This window comes from Schistosoma mansoni, chromosome 3 (assembly GCF_000237925.1).
Source record: "Schistosoma mansoni strain Puerto Rico chromosome 3, complete genome".
In the NCBI taxonomy this organism is placed as follows: domain Eukaryota; kingdom Metazoa; phylum Platyhelminthes; class Trematoda; order Strigeidida; family Schistosomatidae; genus Schistosoma; species Schistosoma mansoni.
The window spans coordinates 5,788,211-5,810,202 of record NC_031497.1 but is presented as its reverse complement, the minus strand read 5'-3'; the positions used below and the strand labels follow the sequence as shown (position 1 = coordinate 5,810,202).

Below are 21,992 nucleotides of genomic sequence, written 5' to 3'. Positions count from 1 at the left end.
CTGTTGACCACCTCCAACCACCATCTTATCATAAACTTGTATATGATTGGAAAGTTTTCAAATTTTTTAGCATAAGACTATATATTACTTACCTTTAAACTGCTCATCTTTATTAAGTAATATACAAAGCAGACATAGAATATGAAATAAATTCATATTGCTATCTTTTGTAAACCAACTCAGAAACAATGTGCAGTTAACCGATACCCTGAAAATTTATTTATAAACTGTTTTACATAAGGGATTTTCAAATTTGCAGCTGGATTGAAGTGTTACTCTTTTTTCTTTTTTGAAAGCTTAGAATTTGGCTAACTGTATAAAATCTAATTGCATTTTTAAAAACTTAGTTGACATTGAGCTTACCACTAAATTACCATCTATTTTATCAGCTTCTATGCTACAGAATTTTCTTTTGTGAACGTATATCTCGCCTATTTAAACTCATGTAAATTGTCCTACATCTATTAAATCTCGACAATTATAATTTTCTTAGAGTTTTAAACTCACGTGTGATTCAGATCCAAATAAATGTATGAAACAAACTTTGTAAGTTCATCTAAACTATCTACCTTTTATGATATCACGGATAAACTAATAATAGTCGTATCAATTAGGTACTTCACATTTTCTCATCATAAAGAGGTCTAATATGACAAAAACTAATTCTCTAGTAGAATACTTTTACATTAATTACGGAAGGTTTATAATCACTAAAATTATCAATAATAGCAAGCTGATAAACGATTTACATCAACTGAATATATATATATATATATAGTGTTAGTTGATTGAAATGATTCGATGTTACGCTGTAGGCTTAGATTTCAAGATAGGTGATGCTTATCTTCACAATGAAAATTGTTTTACGTGGAATTCAAGGCTTTTTCATCGTATGTAGATTTTCCTGTTTGAATGAGTGCTTACTCATCGTATGTAAAACCTGTATACTCTATCAAAAAGTAGAAAATTACTGTATCAGTTCATTAGAAATATATGCGGATTTGTTCTTATTACTAGGTCATCTAGTTTTATTTTCATACTAATTATTTTTACCGTTGAAAATTCAAAGATAAATCAAAATGATTCTTTTTAATAGTTGAATTCATGAGTCGATTGTAGCGAGACCATCATGGAAAACCTGGAAGCAATGGACGACCGTTTCGTCCTAGTATGAGACTCCTTAGTAGTGCACATCCACAACCTCAGGACCTTCTGTCTTGAGAGCGAACGCTTAACCTCTAGATAATAACATTTCAGTGTATTTTGTTGACTTGTATTTGATTATTTTTTTCCCAGGATTGTAATTAGTATTTTCATTTACTGTTTCCTTCAAACAGAAATTTCAAAGAATATGGTTTTTAGTAAAATATTTTTTAACATGTTTTGATAACTCTGTCATAAGTATACTATGAACCTTTTACTGACTTCCATTACTTATTGATAGAAATGAGAGAGATTTAGTTTATTGAAGTTTCTGTCATATTCATTGATAATACTACTGAACAATATGTCTCGTTGAAGATAATGAACTATTAGCATGAATACTTCAATTTAGTCCTCTCATTTGAAGAAGTGACCTAGGGATTAAAGTATTTGGTTTGGTAACCACTCTGTCTACTTCGGTTTTTCGAAGCCGGATAGAATTATTAAACCTCACAATGTGGTTCAAAATCAAGTACATAATCTTTACGTTGTATAAGCGAGTTATTTGATGGTTTCATCAGTTGTGCCTGATATCTTATAAGTTTTATAGTATGTTTTATCTTAATGGAACCAAAATGTATGAAGATGGATATTTGTTGATTGAAGTTTTTTGTTTAACTACTTATTGTAAACAAATACATTGCCAAATTTAGAGCAAGTAGTCCCGTTGATAAATTTCGATAGTGTAATAAGAAGACGAAGATTATCAGAACTATGGGATATATTAGCGCAATACATTTCGAACAATCTGATTACACATATACTTGTTAAAAACATTTAGGTATAAAAAATAAACGGTCGACTCGACTGGAAATGGGGGGTAAGAGGGGATAAGGGTGATAATAATGATAGTAATAATAAAGATAATGTGAAAACAATTTGACACCTAATCACCCTGGATAATAAGCTAATATTACCAGGGTAGGTTTAAGGTGAGAACAAACTGGTTTTGAATACACCAAAAACGGGTTGGAATTTTCGTATGTCTGAGGCTTCAATAAACCTTAGTATACACCCTTTTACACTTTTATACAACACCATAAAAGCCGAGTTAAGACCAATCTTTCTAAGTATCACAGACTTAATTTTAAGTGTCATATTTCAATAATTATTACTGTTGAATTTAAACCGATTGAGAAAAATGGATTCATATCTATCACTGTGGATTATTTGAAACAAGAGTGTATATATATCAAAGGACTCATTATTACAATGTCGTTTGTTATAAGATGAAAATATACAACAATTTCTAGTAATAATAGGACGAAACGGTGGTCCAGTGCTTACAGGTTTTCCAAGGTGGTCTAGCTTCAATAAACTCATTATTATTATTATTATTATTAGCTTTATTCAATATTATATTTTTGGTACAATATTGAATTCTCAGCACAAAGTACTTCAACAAGTTTCCGTTTCTTACTTCTTCGTCCTTCCTGACGATAAATATTGAGTGATCGCCAGTTAGAACTTAGCAGCCCAGTCAATCGACATCTGGATAATGTACATTCTTCTCGCTGCATATTGCCAGCAACCACGATATCTCTGATTAAGCCTTCTGTAACCTTTACAGCGAAAGGTCTTACACTTTTCAGAAACGCACCTGAATAGGTTGTGCGATTAATAGGCATAATGATGTATTAAAACAAACGAAATTAGATAACTTGTTGAAATATCTAGATGACAAGAACAGGTAGTCCAGATGTTTAAACAGGCCGCCAATTACTCATGATCTCAACTAATAAATATATATTTGTTATATTCCAATGAATAGAGAAACTGTATTTCTAGCCATATATCGAAAATCGACACATTGAAATCGGTATATTGATGTTAACTCTGTACAGCCATTCAGTGCAAAAATGTTCCTAGCCCTAAATCTCCTCAAAAGAGCAACCCAAATCATTACCTCAGAACAAGACATCCTACGTTCGAAACAATTTCCCCAAAAAATATTATTAAAAACATATTTAAACAAAACTGTCCTTCAATAAATAACAATCCTAATGAAATTTCATGGACCAGTACCGTAGTTTTACCTTACCGCCAATATGCAAGAGAAGAATTACAATGGATATTAAAAACTTACAAAATTAAAGTTTTCTATAAGACAACTAACACTTTAAGAAACGCTTTCGTTAGAAGTAAAGATAAAATTTTTTCACTTCCATTCAAAATTGTGTCTACAGATTAGACCGTATCGATTGTGATGCGTTCTATATTGGAGAGTCTTCCAGTGAGATCTCGACTCGTGCCAAGGAACAATTAGGTTAGGCAAAAATACCTCCTAATAATCCTTCAGAATGGGAAAATTTACAAGTTAAATCAGTAATAGCAGTACATGCTATTTTCAATAATCACCATTTTGATATTAAAAATATGAAAATTATTCAGAAAGGCTTTTCCAACATCAAAGAGAGGCGAGTAACCGAAGCGTTTCACAGAATGCAAAATCTCTCTGCCCTCAATAAGAAAGAAGACCTGAATATTCACTCAACTTAGACTGTTTTTCCAGACAATCACATTTGACTTTATTTTTATTATGTTAACATGAACACACACACAATCTCATATTACATATCCATACATTTTACATACCCATATTCTGACACACAAATTAATACAATGACAGTCAATACAAATTCACCTTGACCAAGAATAACTTGACATTGACATATATAGATCTATAATCATTTTGTTTGTACTAAAAAATATTTTGCATTGTTTCTTTTGTACTATTTAAACTTGTGTTAATTTATAGCCGGTTATTTATTTACTCCGAAGGTGTGGTTTACATATTAAGTCACGAAACATCAGAAATACAATTTTTTTACTCATTGAGATATAAAGAAAATATATTTATCATTAATTCTTTACCCAATGTTTAATTTATTTAAAGTGTTATAGTTGAAATCATCAGTCAATCGAAGCTAGACCAACGTGTAAAACTTGAAAGCACTGGACGCCCGAATCGTCGTATTGTGGGACGATACCGGAGCAGTACTATTCCACCACCCCGCGTCGCGAGATTCGAACCCAGAACATATCAGTCTCGCGCGCGAACGCTTAATCTCTAGACCACTGAGCAGACCGGCATCCAACGGTGTTAATGTCTAACTTCAATTAATCCACGAAATTAAGTGGCATATCCACTATTGTCTTCAGTGATTTATTATCTCACAACAGACACGGTTGAACTCCACTTGTGACTGCTTCCCACTTGAACTCCAGGAAATACCTGTTGAAGCCAGTCACTAGTGAACATATGTTGGTTATTATCAGAAGGGGTTTTGTCGAGATTTTAGCAATTTTATAGTTGATTTCATCAGTCAATTAAGGCTAGATTACTATGAAAAACCAGGGTTCGAATCTTGCGAGGCGGGATCATGGATACGCACTTCTGAGGAGTGCCACAATAAGACGAAACGGCCGTCCAGTGCTTTCAGGTTCTCCATGGTGGTCTAGCTTCGATTGAATCATGATCTCAACTATAAAAATACTAAAATCTCCACAAAAGCTCCTTCTGATATTATTTGAAATTATCAAGTCCAACCTTGGTATAGATGTCAAGAATTCTCATTCTTGGTTCTATATGAAATATTTTTCGTAGAGAGACAAGTAAAATAAAATTATTTACGTAATTCTACGTGCTCACATATAAAATAACTTTGTTCAATACATATTTTTTATAATTTAAAACGTTCTGTCCTATTTAAGTCAAGATTTAAACAAATAGTCCTATAATAGTTAAACGCTAAATGTATCATTGAAATATTTCGTCATAATAATAACTTGACGATAGCAGAAACAAACATATGAACAGAATAACATGCATTATTATTCTATTTTATTTGAACACATAAATATTGGTACAAAGGGGCACCGAATACATATGCACCCCACAAGTCACTTGATTTATGTGTGTGCGTTGTGATACTTCCCGGATACCTGGGCTGAAGCAGGTGGTTTTCTCACAAGGCCGCAACCGGAGCCTTAGACATAAAGTTCTGATCCCCAATACTGTGAAGCAACGTCAGGAGATGCAGTCTCGTGGTAGCTAATTGGTTCATACACCATTTGTTCACTCAGGATACTGGAGTCCATGTGCACCATTGGTTTGGAATCAGGGTTTTACAACTTCCCTAGGTGGAATTTCCATGTCCACCAACCCGGTTAAAGCACCGGACATTCCCTTTTCGTCCTCTCAATTTCATGAAGGCAGTTAGTAGAACTTCCCTGACAATTGTTGTATACTTTTGTGAAAGCATTTTGAGAGGAGGAGCTGACTCTCTTCACCCTCGACCGTACCATGGCATTTGGGGGCAGAATAACATAAATTCATTTCGTTCTCATCAGCTGCTTACAATCTTTGATACTCAAAAATCATAATTACATAATACGTTTCAATTACTTACACGAATGAGTTTAGTTAAAAGTTGTCATAATCACATATCATTATTTTATAGCAAGAATGTAAGTAAATTTAATAGACTAAATAAAATATCGTACATATATATGTGTCTTATTTAAAATAATAACGAAAGGATTTCGATATTTTATCGTAACGAAGCTCAAACAAGACTGCTTGGTAAAACTTTAGTATCACAAGGGGATTTTGTGAAGATTAATTATTTTCATAGTTGAAAGCGTGAGTCAATTGATGCTAGACCACCATGGAAAACCTGGAAGCACTGCTTGACGGCCGTTTCTTCATATTGTGGGACTCCTAAGCAGTGTGCTTCCACGACCTCGCCTCGTGAGATTCGAACCCACGACCTACCAGTCTAGTGCTTTCAGGTTTTACTTGGTGGTCTAGCTTCAATTGACTCACGCTTTCAACTATTAAAACTTTAGTAGTATTTAGTTTTAACTATTATAATTTTTATTATAATCTTATTATTCTTTTAACTTACTGGTTATGTTTATACAGTCTAGAGTATTCACAACAAGTGAATATAAAAAAGGTATAATGAACTGACTGAATGTGTAAAACAACTTCAGATAAGAGTCATTGTGTCGATTATTATTTATTTATTTAAGATAAATATGTTTATCTTCTACTGGTTACATAAGTTTCAAAATTACTTCAAGAAATGCAAATAAACATTTTGTAAATAATGTTTGAATACACATATTGTAGTGAACAAGAACAAAGCGGGGGGGGGGTACAACCGAATGTATTTAAATACAAAATTACAAAATGTTTTAATGAAATCTGAGAACCATACAATAAATACTTCATTTACAAAATGCCAATCAATCATCTCAGGCTTTATTGTTCCTTCATTTCCACACAAATTATTCTGTGTTCTTGTTCTCTTTACTTTGATCTTTTTAACGTTGTGCCGCTAGGTATTTCACTTTCGATTAATGATACATACTACTTATATCTGTCTATATCAGTAGCACACACCACAATAATCAGGTTTAATTGCATTTTCTTGAGTATACGGATACAATGACATTAAATTACTGGACATGTTTTGTATGTATAGTGTATAATACTGAGTTGTTGGAAAGATAAAAACTTTTATTTGAAAAGTTAAGATATATCGTTGATTTTAATAAGGCTACTTCACCAGAATCCTATTTCAGAATCAAGAATACTATCAGAAGGATTGGTTCAAAGAGAATGTAAGTTAGAAACTTTTGTACAGCAAGAGATCGAGCAATATACTTATTCAAACAACCATTCAGACAACCATGGAAAACCTTGAAGCACTGGACGGCGCCTTCTGATATTATTCAACATATGTTCACTAGTGAGTGGCTTCAACAAGTATTTCCTGGAGTTCTAGTGGGAAGCAGTCACAAGTGGAGTTCAACCGTGTCTGTTGTGAGATAGTAATTCACTGAAGACAGTGGTGGATGTGTCGCTCAATTTCGTGAATCGGTTGAAATAAGACATTTAAACCGTTGGATGCTGGCCAGCTCAGTGATCAAGTGGTTAAGCGTTTGTACGCGAGACTGATATGTTCTGGGTTCGAATCTCATGAGGCGGGATCGTGGTTACGCACTGCTCTGGTATCGTCTCACAATACGATTATTTGGGTGTTCAGTGATTCCATGTTTTCCATGGTGGTCTAGCTTCAATCGATTCATGATCTCAACTATTAAAATTTATGATATTCTACACCACATCATGAAATTGTGCAATAACTCTATTTCATTACAGATTGTTATATTCAATGTTTAAAAGTTTCGATGATTGTTAATAACTTTTCCTATAATGTAACGAATCTTATTTTCTTACTACAGACTACTATTGTTAAAATGTAAATTCACTATAAATAGCAGTGTACAGTTTAGATAAATGTAATCGTCAAAAAAGAAAGTTTTCTTCACTGAATTGTCTTTAATTCTTTTACAAATTAGGATTCATTATTAGTATATAAACTTTTATTATTTACTTTAAACAACAAAATCAGAGCGAGAATTTTCATGTTAGTTCACTATGACCATCAATACAGATAGTCAGGTACATCCATCTAACGAGTCACAAATAAGAAGAGACGGACTTCCTTCATTTCCCCACAAGCTAATAAACAACTTTATTTAGAATGAGAGTGTTTGTGTATTGTTATTCCCCGTTTATTTAAATTAGTAAATTGGTTGAATTTGGAATTGGAACACAGTTATCTCGAAATCAGAATGTGTATTTTGCAAACGTTCCTTTAGACTTTTAAGTGAAATTCTTATTTTTTCAGTTTATCATTCCTGTATATTTGAATAAAAACATTTCAATAAATCATAGGAAATCTTATGTAAAGTCTGTTATTTGAATTTTCAATAACAATGAGTTGATGTATTTACAATTATATAGTTGAGATCATGAGTCATTTGAAGCTAGACCACCTTGGAAAACCTGGAAGCACTGGACGGCCAAGTCGTCCTATTTTCGGACAATACCAGAGCAGTGCGTATCCACGATCCCGCCTCACGAGATTCGAACTCAGGACCTACCAGTCTCGTGCCAGAGCACAATTAAATGCATAATGCTACTCTTACTTTAAGACATACATACATACAAACGACACTGGAAGATGTTGATGTACTGACCAGTTTAGTTGTATCAAGCATATAAAACTATAAACCTTTTGTTTCACATGAAAACATCAAGTTGACTTTATTAATTTAGATTTTTATGAACAATCTTTTCCCATAATTCTTCTGAACAACATGTCAAAAATGTTTTTGTTTTTTTTTCTCTAAAAAAATGTAAACATTATTCAACTAATTTTGATGAATCCCTTATGGAATATCTTTTAAATTCATCTATTCAAGTTAAGATCTTTTGTCAATCATTTTATTGTTCATCATTTGATTTGTTTTTCTTTTCTTTAAATCTTGGAACATGGTTCTCTGTTTTGATTTGATTCATTTGAACTGATAACTCTATATAGCCCCTAAATACCCTGGCACGGCTGAGAGTGGGGAGATTCCGCTCTCCCTCTCGAAATGCCCTTACATGGACACGCGTATATAGCCTCTGCCACGGAAGTCCTACTCACTAAATTCTCGTGACATTACTGATGTTTACGAAATTGAGAGGACGAAAAGCGAATATCCGGCGCTTTAACCGGGTTGGTGGACACGGAAAGTCCACCTAGAGGAGTTGGAAAACCCTCATTCCAAACCAATGATGCACATGGGCTCCAGTATCCTAAGGGACCAAATGGCGTGTGAATTAATCGTTGGTCACCGGCTACCATGGGACTGCATCTCCTCACAATACTCCACTGCCTTGTGGATCAGACCTTCAGGTCAAAGGCTCATATATTATAATAAAGAATAATGAAAAAACCCCAGTGATTTCGTTTATTCAAATCCCTAACATAATTATGATTTATCTAATCTGTAATATTTACAGAATGAAAAAATATTTTATGCAACTGAATAGTTTAAGAAAGAAATGAAACTTTATTTCACGAGCTTCCTAATAAATCATTTATTTATGATATGAATTTCAAAATACTTAAAATACTCAAAAACACTTAAAAACACAGGTTTAGTTATTGTACGAAATTTCAAAGCAAACAGTTATGAGGTAAGATTGATGGTGACTAGCAGAGGGATCCAGGGTGCGTGTTTCGTCCTACTTAGGACTCCTCACATAGATCCACCTGAATCTTGGAGTTGATGTTCACTCAGGGACTCGAACCGAGTACTGTTCTCTTCAAACGCCATCTCGTTATTCACTTAGCTACGAAGTCCTGATAGCCACTTGTTTGCGCAATGAGGTGAAATTTAAATTCACTTGGTATTGTTTATTTGAATGTTCCCGTTGATGTTTAGGACTGCAATTGATCAGTCTCCTATTGGTATAAGTGCATACTGTGCACATTGTTTCGATATCGCCTTAATTCGCAAGCATTCTAGGGACGAAACGCGCGTTCTGGATTCTTAGCCACTATCCATCTTTGCTTATAATGCTTGTGAATTAAAGTAATATCGAGCCAATACTCACAGTATGCACATATATCAATAAGAGACTGATCAAGTGCAGTCCTAAACATCAATTGGAAGATTCAAGTAAGCACTACCAAGTGAATTTAATTGGTTATGAGTTTGAAAATGTTTTAACTAGAGTTAAGAAGCTAGTTTCTAATTGTGTTTATTAGCTTTCGATGACTGATGTATAATGGTTAGACCAGTGAATACTGAAACATCAGATTATTGATCCAGTGTTGAATCCATCTGTTCTGATCTTAACTACCTGCTAATATTAAATATAAACTAAACCATTTTACATAAATATATTACTAAAAAAATGAGATGAACTCCTTTTTACTATGATAGGCTTTTTAATTGATACTTGATTTAAACAATACTAATCGGTTAATAAAAGTTCTATGTATTCACAGTAATCAGAAGTATCAATCAAACAAATGACTAAGTTTCTATTTTTTTATGCAAAATGAGATGGTGGAGAAGATTTGTAGCTCAGATAGATGATTTTGATAGGGTTTTGTTCTCTGAGCTGAATGGTTTGGTCGTGGAGCTTTTATCATCCTTCTGAACACTTCACTTCTATCCGAAGTTTGTGCCGATGATGTCGTTCAGAAGGATGATGAAAGCTCCACGACCAAACCATCCAGCTCAGAGAACAAAATTCCGTTTAAAAAAACGCAACAATTAAATGAATATTCTGAATAAAAAAATTTAATCTAATAATACCTCTGAACAATACAGCAACTAAGTTATTGCTTTTTATATTTCATTTCATTCAATGAAATCATTCGTGAAGTTACTAAGGGAAGTTGACATTAAAAATAGAATAAATTAAAATACTTTTTTTTAAAAAAAGGAGTTATGAAAGAGGATTTACCGGAAATCAACCTTTTTCGTTATCTTTATTATTATTTGTGTGTTCATTTTAAATTTCGGATAATAAAATAATCTTGGTTAACAAAACTTTAACTTTTCATTAATCCAATATTATTTATATTCGACTTCATTATTAAATATGATTGAATCAAGATTTGATATAAATAACTATTTTACCACAAGTTCTATATTTATTAGAAGAAAACCTAACTCACCTATTTGCCTTAAAAAGAATGTATTATAACTGGGTATTATCCATTTTAAGCCGTTAGGTATATATCTATGCGTAGTGTTTAACAAAGTAAGGCTATCAACAAATGAATACATTGGTGAACGCTTACTCAAACTTCGTGGATTGGTTGAAGTTAGACATTAACACCGTCGGATGCCGGTCAGCTCAGTGGTCTAGAGGTTAAGCGTTCGCGCGCGAGACTGATAGGTGCAGGGTTCGAATTTCGCGAGGCGGGGTCGTGGGTGCGCACTGTTGAGGAGTCTCACAATGGGAAGAAATGGCCGTCCAGTGTTTCCAGGTTTTTTATGGTGGTCTAGCTTCAATCGATTGATGAATTCAGCTATAAATTGAAGTTTTGTTCATGCTTCTAATTCAATATTAAAAAAGATTTAGGAAATTCAGTACTAATTACTACGTAATCATGTAATGTTAAAACAGCCTTTTTTAACTCACTTATTAGATAAAAGCTTTAAGTATAATAAAGATTTATGAGTTCGGATCTTAAAATTGGTGTATCAATTATTCACTACTATTTTTCCAGAAACCTCTAGATCTGTAATGTTCTTAACTAACTTATCATCGATTGATTATCGTTGAAAATTATTATCTGTTGTAAGATGCTATTACAAACGTATAATGGAAATCTAGTTAGAAAGAGATATAGATTTTGCGCATTTCATTTATCTATTTTCTAAATATTCATATATTTTTACAAAATAAAATCAATATTCATCATTTTAATTAACTTTTAGACGTTGCCAAAGATGCTGGATCCTTAACAACACCAACAAATGACGATCTCGAAGCATCAATAATTGCAGCTGAAGAAAAACGTAGAGAAAGATTTGAAGGTTTAGAAGAACAAAGAGAAAATATGAGACAGACAATTAGAGACAAAGTAAGTCTAGTTCAACGATTTTCTGATATATATATATAAGTCATTTACTATATAAAAACCTGTGTAGAAAATGACTTTTAAATTTATTTTATCTGTATATGATAAAGTTGTGGACAGTAACTAATGAGATCCTTTTAAATCAATTTTCCAACTTTATTGTTTACAATTATCAACAACAAAAAGTTTAAGCATAAATAATCAGCATTTCATTTTGTGTAAATAACACCTTAATTATATCATATGCAAGATAATCTTATTTAGAAGATTGTAGATATGAAATTTTGTGTCCGATTTCAGGTCACTACATATAATAATAATAATAATATATTCTGAAGATGATATTTACAGAATTCACACCAGTTTACAGGCATGATCAGATTGTTATAAAAATCAACATTTAATGTAGAGAACAAACATGAAATATAAGAAAGTTTTATGTTTGCTGGTTTAGTAATTGATAAATAGTTTAAATATGGCATATGTCACGGCAAGCCGATGCAACACCAGGGAACTTGTCATTTTTTTTATTAAGTGGATAGCCTTATGATTGATCAACATTGTTCTGTAAGGTTATTACCAGTGCCAGAGCGAGTTATTATTAGTTATCTACAACTAGAGAAAGTAAGATTAAAGCAAAGAGCACGGAACAACAAAACAATGATAGCAAGTAAGAGGTTAAACATTTAAAGTTCCTATAATCTCACTTGTGGAGTAAGATACACTTGCAGGCGCTAGAGCATTTAATGCATTTTCAGAGGAGCAAAAAGCATTAATTGAGCGAACAAACAATGGGAGAGAGTTTAACATACGGATAGTTTGGGGTAAATTATTCCAGAGCCTAGAAAACTTACAGGTAAAGTAATTCATATAGAGAGAAGATCTAGAATATGTTTGTTTCGCTAAAGACAAGGAGTTACGAATGTCGTAATGTGAGGCCTTAGCATATTGAATCGCCTGGCTGGATGTGAAGGAGAGTTTGTTAAGTATTTTGAAAAAGAAGATAAGGTTAAGTTTGAGTCTCCTCATCCACAAAGGGCCAAGCCCTAGTTTACTACACCTCGAATTATATGTCAAGACACTATCAGGTCCAAGAGTACGAAGTGTAAATCGTCTCTGTACTGATTCCAGTCTTAATTTATCCTTTATGCGCGTGCTAATAAGGAGAAACGCGCAGTATTCGAGGAGTGGTCGAACACAGACTTTGTACATTAGAATACGAGATTCGCTGTCATGAAGGTTTCGAGTTATGAAACCTATAAGGCGTTGAGACTTGGACGTTTGTTTCATTATCTGTTCAGAAAACGACAAGTCGTCAGAGTACCTAAGTCCTAGATCTTCTACTGTGTGTAACCTAGATAACATTTCCCCATTTATGGTAAGATTGAGGTTGAGTGATGTATCACCGAAGCATAACCAACCACATTTAGCTGTATTGAGCTCCAGTTGCCATTCCGAGCACCACTGTGCTACCTTGTTAAGCTCCGTGCTGATACAATTTCGAATATTGCTCAGCTCATGTGGAGAAAATGAGTACACCACCTTAAGATCGTCTGCAAACAAAAGGGACTTACCCACACTAAAACACTCACAAATATCATTAATGAAAACTAAAAAGAGCAAAGGACCTAAGACACTACCCTGAATTACCCCACTTCTAACAGGGACTGCGTTCGACAATGAAGAGTTGATTTTAACTATTTGATGTCGATTGCTGAGGAAGGAATCAAACCAGGCTAGTAACGGGTTTTCGACCCCATAAGATGCGAGTTTACCTATGAGAAGTTGGTGGTTGACCATGTCGAAGGCCTTAGAAATGTCCAGGTATAGCACTAATACTAGATATCCTTGGCTACGAAGCGAATAGACTAAATTAAAGAAGTCAAAATGACATGTCATACAGGATCTATTTTTAAGAAATCCATGTTGCGAATCATCAATAAATTGTTCAGTCAATAAATAGTCGGATAGTTCGTCACTAATAATTTTTTCCATAATCCTAGAGATAACTGGAGTAATATTTATTGTAACAATAACGCCTGTTATTCTTACCATATTACTACTGTGTTCTCTGTGTTTTTAATTTCTCAGTGATGATATATACATACAGAGAGAGGGGGGAGAGGGAGGGGAGAGAGAGGGGGGGAGGTAGAGAAAGAGCCCGTAGTAGATTAGCTGACATTATATGGCAATTTTGATAAGGGGAATAAAACATCTAATAAGTTTTATTGAGCATCAACTAATAGAATATCTATTTCCTTTGATAACATTATTCAAATTAATACATTAATACATTGATGCATTTCATAGACAAATATAATTTTCATAGTTTATATTTCCGTAAAACATTATGAAATGTTATCTATGTTAGTGTATTATAGTTGATTAACTAATACTAATTCATATATAAGAACTTTCGTCTAAATTAGAGCGAATAATTCCACAGTATTTGAGTGCCGAGTTGATGTAAGACATTAAATAGGAATAATATATTTGTAAAATCTCAGCGAATGAATTTGAAGTAAATCCAACGTTTCACCTGGCAATCTTGAGTATTGGCAGTCTTGAGTGTTACCCTTGCCTGTTACTGTGGCAGTCCATCATTAAGGGTTGACATGTTATCAGAAAAGGCAGCTGCACTCTCGGGTAGATGTTATTGTCTATAGGAATTTGATTGCTGCAATATTGAGTGTTACCCTTGCCTCTTACTGCCTGTGACTGTGGAGGTTCATCATTTAGGGTTGACATGTTATCAGAAAGATAATTCCCTGAAAAAGCTTGGACCAGATTGCCAGGCGAAACGTTGGATTTACTTCAAATTCATTCGCTGAGATTTTACAAATATATTATTCCTATTTAATGTAATACTAATTAAATTCTTATAAATAACTATATATTTAGCTTATTACTAAAATATTTTAGTGGTAGGTGAAAGTACATTTTATGTAATAGTTATTTTGACTTACATATATATTGATGAAGTTTTGTTCTCTGAACTGGATGGTTTGGTCGTGAAGCTTTCATCGTTCTTCTGAACGACATCGTCAATGGTGTACTGACCAATGTTATAATATTCGGTATCGTCTCAACAAAAACAAAAATGACTTAAAATTATCAATCACTAAACGAATTCAATTTATAATACTAAATATTAGTAAGAAAAATCAGGTTAGTAAAATTACCAGTCCTAGTCATTAAACTGGTAACTAATTTACTTGTCATTAGACATAATGTTCAAGTATTATACAAAAGAGCAATGTGTTCATGGGGAAGATATAAATGTTCTGTTTGCTCCTATAATCATGAGATCTATGCCTTGAATCTTTTTGAAAAGAAAACTTTTACGAAAATCTATTCATAAAATTTTTTATAGGCTATTGTTTTAATTTATTTAATCAGTTTGTTATTGAAAGAACAACTTCTTAAATCATCTAAATACTTTTCATGCTAGTAATATAATTAAGTATGTTATTGAGTAGATGATATTGGAATAAATATGTTATGGCTGGAATATAACACTATTTTAAAGGCTGAAACATCTTGAATATCAAGGTACAATTGAGTAGGGTCAAGGAGTTAAGTAATTCCACATTTTACTTTTCCCATAAACTCAATAAGATTACATAATCCATCATCAACTGTGTTTTGAAGTAATATAAGCCATTCACTACACCGATATAAAGGAATCTGAAATATTAAGTTTTACAAACGAAGAAGCCGTGTGAATTGTTCACTTCCAATTTCTTCTCAGATGCTTTTATTTCTAATTCTTTCAATAATTGTTCAAAAAATATATCCAATTTAGTGGATCTGTGGATATTGTAGTATTTTGAAAGTTGAATTTACGAGTCGATGTAAGCTAGACAACTATTGAAAACCTGGAAGTACTGAATGGCCGTTTCATCCTAGTCTGGGACTTCTCATCAATATGCACCTACGATTCCACACACAAGACTCAAACCCAGGATGTTCGGTTTCTCGCGCGACCATCGGGGCGGCATTCAGTGCGTGTAGGATCGTGGATACACACTCCTTAGTAGTCCCATACTAGGATGAAGCAGCCGTCAAGTACATTCAGGTTTTTAATGATGTTCTAGCTTATATTGACTCGTGAATTCAGTGAAATATTGTATCACAAATTTCAATTTTTTTTCGAGCTACTCATCTCCATGTTAAGCTTAAAAAAACTGAGTAAATCAATAACTTCCCTAAAATTATTAATTTCCTATGAATAACATTTTATGTTGTCTTGGATGATAGTTTTAATATGATACCTACTTATTCTTATCGCAATACAACTAAGACTTTATTGTTAAAATACAGTTGAATTTACTTCATTACACCGATCTCTTAACAACTACATACAATCTAGATAAGTTACTATGCATAATTATAGTATATTCAAACATTAATATACTTTAAATATGAAAAATTAAAGTATAGAGTTCAGGTTTTCTATGCGAAACAATATATAAAACTATAGTTAGAAGGGTATAATATGCATATATATATATATATATATGTATATATATATATATATGGACGCCCAAATTAATAGCTGCCAATTTATATTGGAAAAAGGTAATATATTTTATCATATAAAGCTCAACTATTGAGATCACTTTTGGGTTTTAACAATCATAAAAGTCAGATCTATTTTTTCAGAAATGTCAGAGTTATTTATGTCTTATTTGTCTTGAATTTTATTACTTGCTATATATATCTTATATTACTTAAATATCATGTTATGACAGGAGATGAAATATAGTAGAGGAGTCCCATACTAGGACAAAACAGTCGTCTAATCCTTCGAGGTTTACAATGGTGGTCTAGCATTGATCGACTCGTGAATTCAACAGTGAAATATAGTATTTGACTGAAAATTTGTGTATATTAGCTCGGAAAATAAAACATTTTCTTCCATAGTGTTCAGATTATTAGCTAAAAAAGGAATGTATACTGACCATTAAATGGTAACATAATATTGAATCGTTGAAAGTTCACATTATATCAAAACATAGATATATGAACGAAAAATATTCTTTTCAATAAGTTCTCTTAAGTTTCTACAAATGTACATCCAGAATAACAACCTAAAAAGTGACCACATTTAAGGTAAAATACATCGCTTAAAAATTATAGCATGTGAATTTAGGTTCATTTTTGTACTAGTTGTTTGATTCTTTCCATTGTCGTTTAGCAATGCAGTTGATGAATTTCTTTTCGGCATATATTCATCCAGTGCGGACTGCTTTGATATTGCCTAAAGTCACAAGCATTATAAGCAGAGATGAATGGTGGACGTACATTTCGTCCTATTTAGTACTCGTCAGCTGGACGTACCTGCATCTCAGAGTTGATGTTTATTCTGATCATCCATCTCATAATTTCATTCGACCTATGAACCTATTCAAGTCTACACTTTATATTTGTCATCCAAACATTAAATATTTCATCGTATTTTGCGATCCTAAATTTATATGCTATAATTTTTAAACGATGCATTTTGCCTTAAATCTGGTCACGTTTAGGAATTAATAGTTCGGATATATAAAATCTGAAGAGAGTTTACTGTAAGGCAATACCGAATATATTTATGTGCATATATGTTGATATGTTTACATATATATAATTTTGCTAAAATAAAAATACATATGTGTTTGTATGTCTATCAGGCCTTGTTGCTGAAATACATCAATATTATTGAAAGAACCCTCAAGTAATCGAAATTCTAAGCCAATATAAACAAGCGGTTTAAAGACATTTTATAGGTTATTAGAAATAAAATGCGGTTACGCAACTAGTTACCAACTTAAATACTTCAATTTAATGAGAAATAACTCGTATTGATTATTTTAAAGTATCATAAAACTTACGTTTAGGGTTATATTGTTTCTATTAGCTCAGTCGTTATGCTGTATTCCTTGACGGAAGAAATACAAAAGTATATTAGATTAGGACACTAACTTAGTTATCATTCCATGACTAACATTTAAAAATACTGAAAGTACAAGTTTATTGTTTCTTACAAGATCATCTTGTATTTTTGGTAGTTTTCTTTTAAATAACAACTCATCATCTGCTTTCTACATAATAACTTTCTATATTGATCGTCCTCAATATATTTAGTAGTGTGATGTTCTTCATCATTGACTCATCATCTAAATACTTCTGAAACATCACTATCAACTTTTAAAATGACTTTGGTCATCGGTGATTAGTCTTACTTCAATACAATTGACTCATGTTACAGTTCTTAACGAAAACTTTGGTAATTTTGTCCTGAAGCTCGTCACATGAAATCATCCAACTTGACTATTTTACGTTACCACGACATATCATAACTGTGCGGTTATAGATGCTTACTAAATAAATAAATAAAAGGAAGACTGTTTCATGAATTTTCATGGGTCTACAATTGATATCAACCTGTAATCAATTGTTTTTGAAATGATCACATTCTCACAAATAATATACACGAATAAAGATTAAACTGGCTATAGAAACAGTAAACATTCTAAGTTGGTCATTTGTGTCAAGAATTTAACTTTGAGAAATAACCTAAAAGTGTTTAACAACACGTCTTCACTTCAATGGTTTATAATTACTATCAGATTTGTTTGGATAAACTAAAAAAAAGTATCAGAAGGGGGTTTTGTGGAGATCTTAGTAATTTTATATAGTTTAGATCATGAGTAAATTGAAGCTAGACCACCATGAAAAACCTGGAAGCACTGGACGGCCAACTCGTCCTATTGTGGGACTCCTCAGCAGTGCGCAACAGGATGAAACGGCTGTCCAGTACTTCCGGGTTTTTCATGGCGGTCTAGCTTCAATTGACTCATGATCTCAACTATATAAAAACAAATAGTTTAAAACATAATTTAAGCAGGTTTACTTTAGGAATTAAACATTTAATTACTTATTTCAACCTAATAGACATTGATGTAACAGCTATAAATCAACATTTATCTTTCATTTAAGTGAAAGTTTTCACATCTTCATTAATTTAATTCTCATTTTGACTGTCAGAAAAGATGCTTAATCTTTGGTGTATACATACAAAGGAAAGATTTTGACTGGTTAGAGGTTACTAGAGCATTTATTTCAATATAAGATACATTACCATATGTATTTGTACTTTAATGAACGGAAAAAATTTTGTTTTCTGACATTTCACTACTCAATGTCAGTAGTAGTTTTATCGATATGACGGTAAATTGAAAAATCTGACTGCCATAGTTTACATTTAAACGACTCAATATATTTCATACTCTATTAAGTTTTCAAGTTGTAAACTGTGTGTGATTTTGTTTTAATTTGGTAAAATAAGATATACTTTTTAAGTTATAAAATGTCTAATAGGTATATATCTGGTAGATTGAGTCGAATTTTTTAGTGTTAATCCTATCTATTGATATTAATTAGTTAATCAATTACTTTTGATTAATATCGTTAATGAATCAATGTTAGACCATCGTTGAAGACCTGGAAGCACAGGACGGCCGTTTCAACCTAGTATGGGACTCCTTAGATTTGCGCATGCACGATCCTACGCATAGGGCTCGAACCCAGGACCTTCAGTCTCAAGAGTGAACGCTTATCCTCTGAACCACTGAGTTGACCTTCATTTATCGGTGTCAACGTCTAACTCCAACTGATTCACGATATTGCGCGACTGTCCATCATTGTCTTCAGTCAATAACTGCCTCACAATAGACACGGTTGAACTGCACTGGTTACAGCTTCTCACTAGAACTCCAGGAAATACTTGTTGAAGCCAGTCACTAGTGAGAACATGATAATTATTAGTATAGGGTTGTGGAGATTGTTGATTTTAGATTGATATCATGAATGGATCAGTGTTAGACCACCACTGAAAACCTAGGAGCACTGGACGGTCGTTTTGTCCTAGTATGAGACTCCTTAGCGTTCGCGCGCGATAGTAATAGGTGCTGGGTTCGAATCTCGCGAGGCGGGATCGTGGGTGCGCACTGCTGAGGATTCCCACAACAGGAGGAAGTGGCTATCCAGTGATTTCAGGTTTTCCATTAGTGATCTGGCTTCAACTAACTCATGATCTCAACTATTGAAATTAAATTTATCCCTTAAATATTTACATACAGTTTCAGGATTATCTAGGTAACACAGCAAAAGAAATTTAAACAAACCAAAGTTAACTGATTTACTGTTAAAAGTATAAAATCTAACATGATTTTTATCGTCTGTACAATCGGTTAAGTTTTTCATGTTATAGAAAAGTCAAGTATGTTTTGTTAAAACAGCGGAAGACATTTTTGTCACATAAATCTATGTCTGATCAGGTGATCATCGTTGGAATGAGAATTTTAACATTCTGATAATCTAACCTGTATTCAGTAGACATCATTCTGATAATCATGTTTAATTCTAACAGACTGAAAATGATATCAAGACGTTTGAGTATAGGAATGCTATTGTACAATGAGCTATTATCATAGTTTACCATGATTTCAGCTTCATTAATTTCCTGGTTTGATATTTTTGAGTTAAAATCAAATAAGTCTTGAATCTTATCTTGTGTATATTTTCGGAAAAGTGTTAATATTGATGGTAAGTATTTGTAGAGATCAAATTTTGTCTAATATACTAGTTATTAAAACATTTACATCACCAAAATAAATACAGAATACCTTTATGGCGAATTGTAATATCATTAACATTCTACAGTTTAGGATACTCATTGTATTCCACTATGCATTACAAGTATATCAATTCATAGTGAAAATCCGTTTGTAGCAATTTTTACCGTAGGAATTTTTTAAATAATAACTAGAGGATAGTGTATTCTGATTGTAGAAGTTGACAATTTGCTGACAACTTGGTTCGTTAAAAGGTGTATGTTTAGAAGTATAAATCAAAATGACGTGCAATGCAAAGGATTGCACTGAACATTCGAAATATAAACTTAATAAACCATTGAATTCATGAGTCAATCTAAGGTAAATCACCACTGAAAACCAGGAAGGATGTTAGATTCGTCCTAGTAGGGAACTCTTCAGTAGTGCGCATTCACGATCCATAGCACAGAACTCGAACCTAAGACCTACGGTATTGGATGTGAACGCTTAACTACTAGACCACTGAGTTGACCGACATACGATGGTGTTAATATCTAACTTCAAACAATCCATGATCTTTCACAACCCTTTATCCACTGTCTGAGGTGGATAGCTGTCTTCAACCGACACAAATTTACTCTCTACTGGTCACGGCTTTTTACTAGAACTCCAAGCTTAGATTGGCTTGTTAATTCAGCTGTTAAAATACTAGAATCTCCACAAATCTCGATGTTATTAATAAACAACGTTTCAACTTTGTATTATTGCAATTTCCTTGATGTCGGCTAATTTTTCCTCCAATTGTTCATAAAGACACAGTTATTTTCAAACTTCTTTTGAATGATGTGTAAAACTTCGTCAAAAACTAATTAAAAATCTCATTTCTGTTTTGTTAACAACAAACCGATAACATTAGAAAAAGTACATTTGAATTTATAGGTGAGTACTATAAGCTAGTTTCCAATTATAATAAAACAGATACTTAGTGTTGTTTGGTTTCCCGGAATTCAAAACTTGATACCAATTAGTTTTTGAAAGAACAATTTCAACTTCCTAAAAATTCTCAAAAATTCACCTAACCATTATTATCAAATAGCTTTTTAGCTAGAAAAAGTGTTCAATTCATTCCACCATACCACCTCTATATCAATATTAAATGTATTCAAATAATTTAGTAATTAATTAACTTTTTGTAATTACATCTCTATGTTAATGGACAATATTTTACGATTATAACATTTATAAATTAACTCTATTAAAACATAATTATGCGAAATTGTAAACATTTTCTAGAATGAATTGTAGCCAAATTCACTTAGTATTGTTTGTTTGAATCTTCCCATTGATGTTTAGGACTACAACTGGTCAGTCTCTAATTGGCATATGTGCATACTGTGTATATTGCCTCGATATAGTCTTAATTCACAAGCATTATAAACATAGATAGTGGCTAGCAGTGGAATCCAGTTTGACAAGGCGCGTTTCGTCCTATTTGGGACTCGTCAGTTGGATGTACCTGCATCTCAGAGTTGATGTTCACTCTGGGACTCGAACCCAGTACCTTTCACTTCAAACGCCATCGCGTTATCTACTCGGTCACTGAGTCCTGATAGCCACTTGCTTGTGCAATTAGAGACTGACCAGTTGCAGTCCTAAAACATCATTGGGAAGATTCAAACAAACAATACTAAGTGGACTTAAACTTCACCCCATTGCACAAGCAAGTGGCTATCAGGAC

General features: G+C 32.9%; 1 protein-coding gene across 1 annotated transcript in view; it reads left to right on the top strand.

Annotated features, from left to right (window-relative positions):
* Positions 1-793: 793 nt before the first annotated feature.
* The window catches only part of Smp_137990 (putative complexin (Synaphin)), a gene marked incomplete at its 5' end in the record, with an annotated part of 33,765 nt that continues 12,566 nt past the window's right edge, over positions 794-21,992 (top strand). Inside the window, 2 exons of the mRNA XM_018799011.1 lie at positions 794-890; positions 11,512-11,657. Of these exons, the coding sequence (XP_018650843.1) occupies positions 794-890; positions 11,512-11,657 (243 nt within the window). The remainder of the gene's footprint in view (positions 891-11,511; positions 11,658-21,992) is intronic.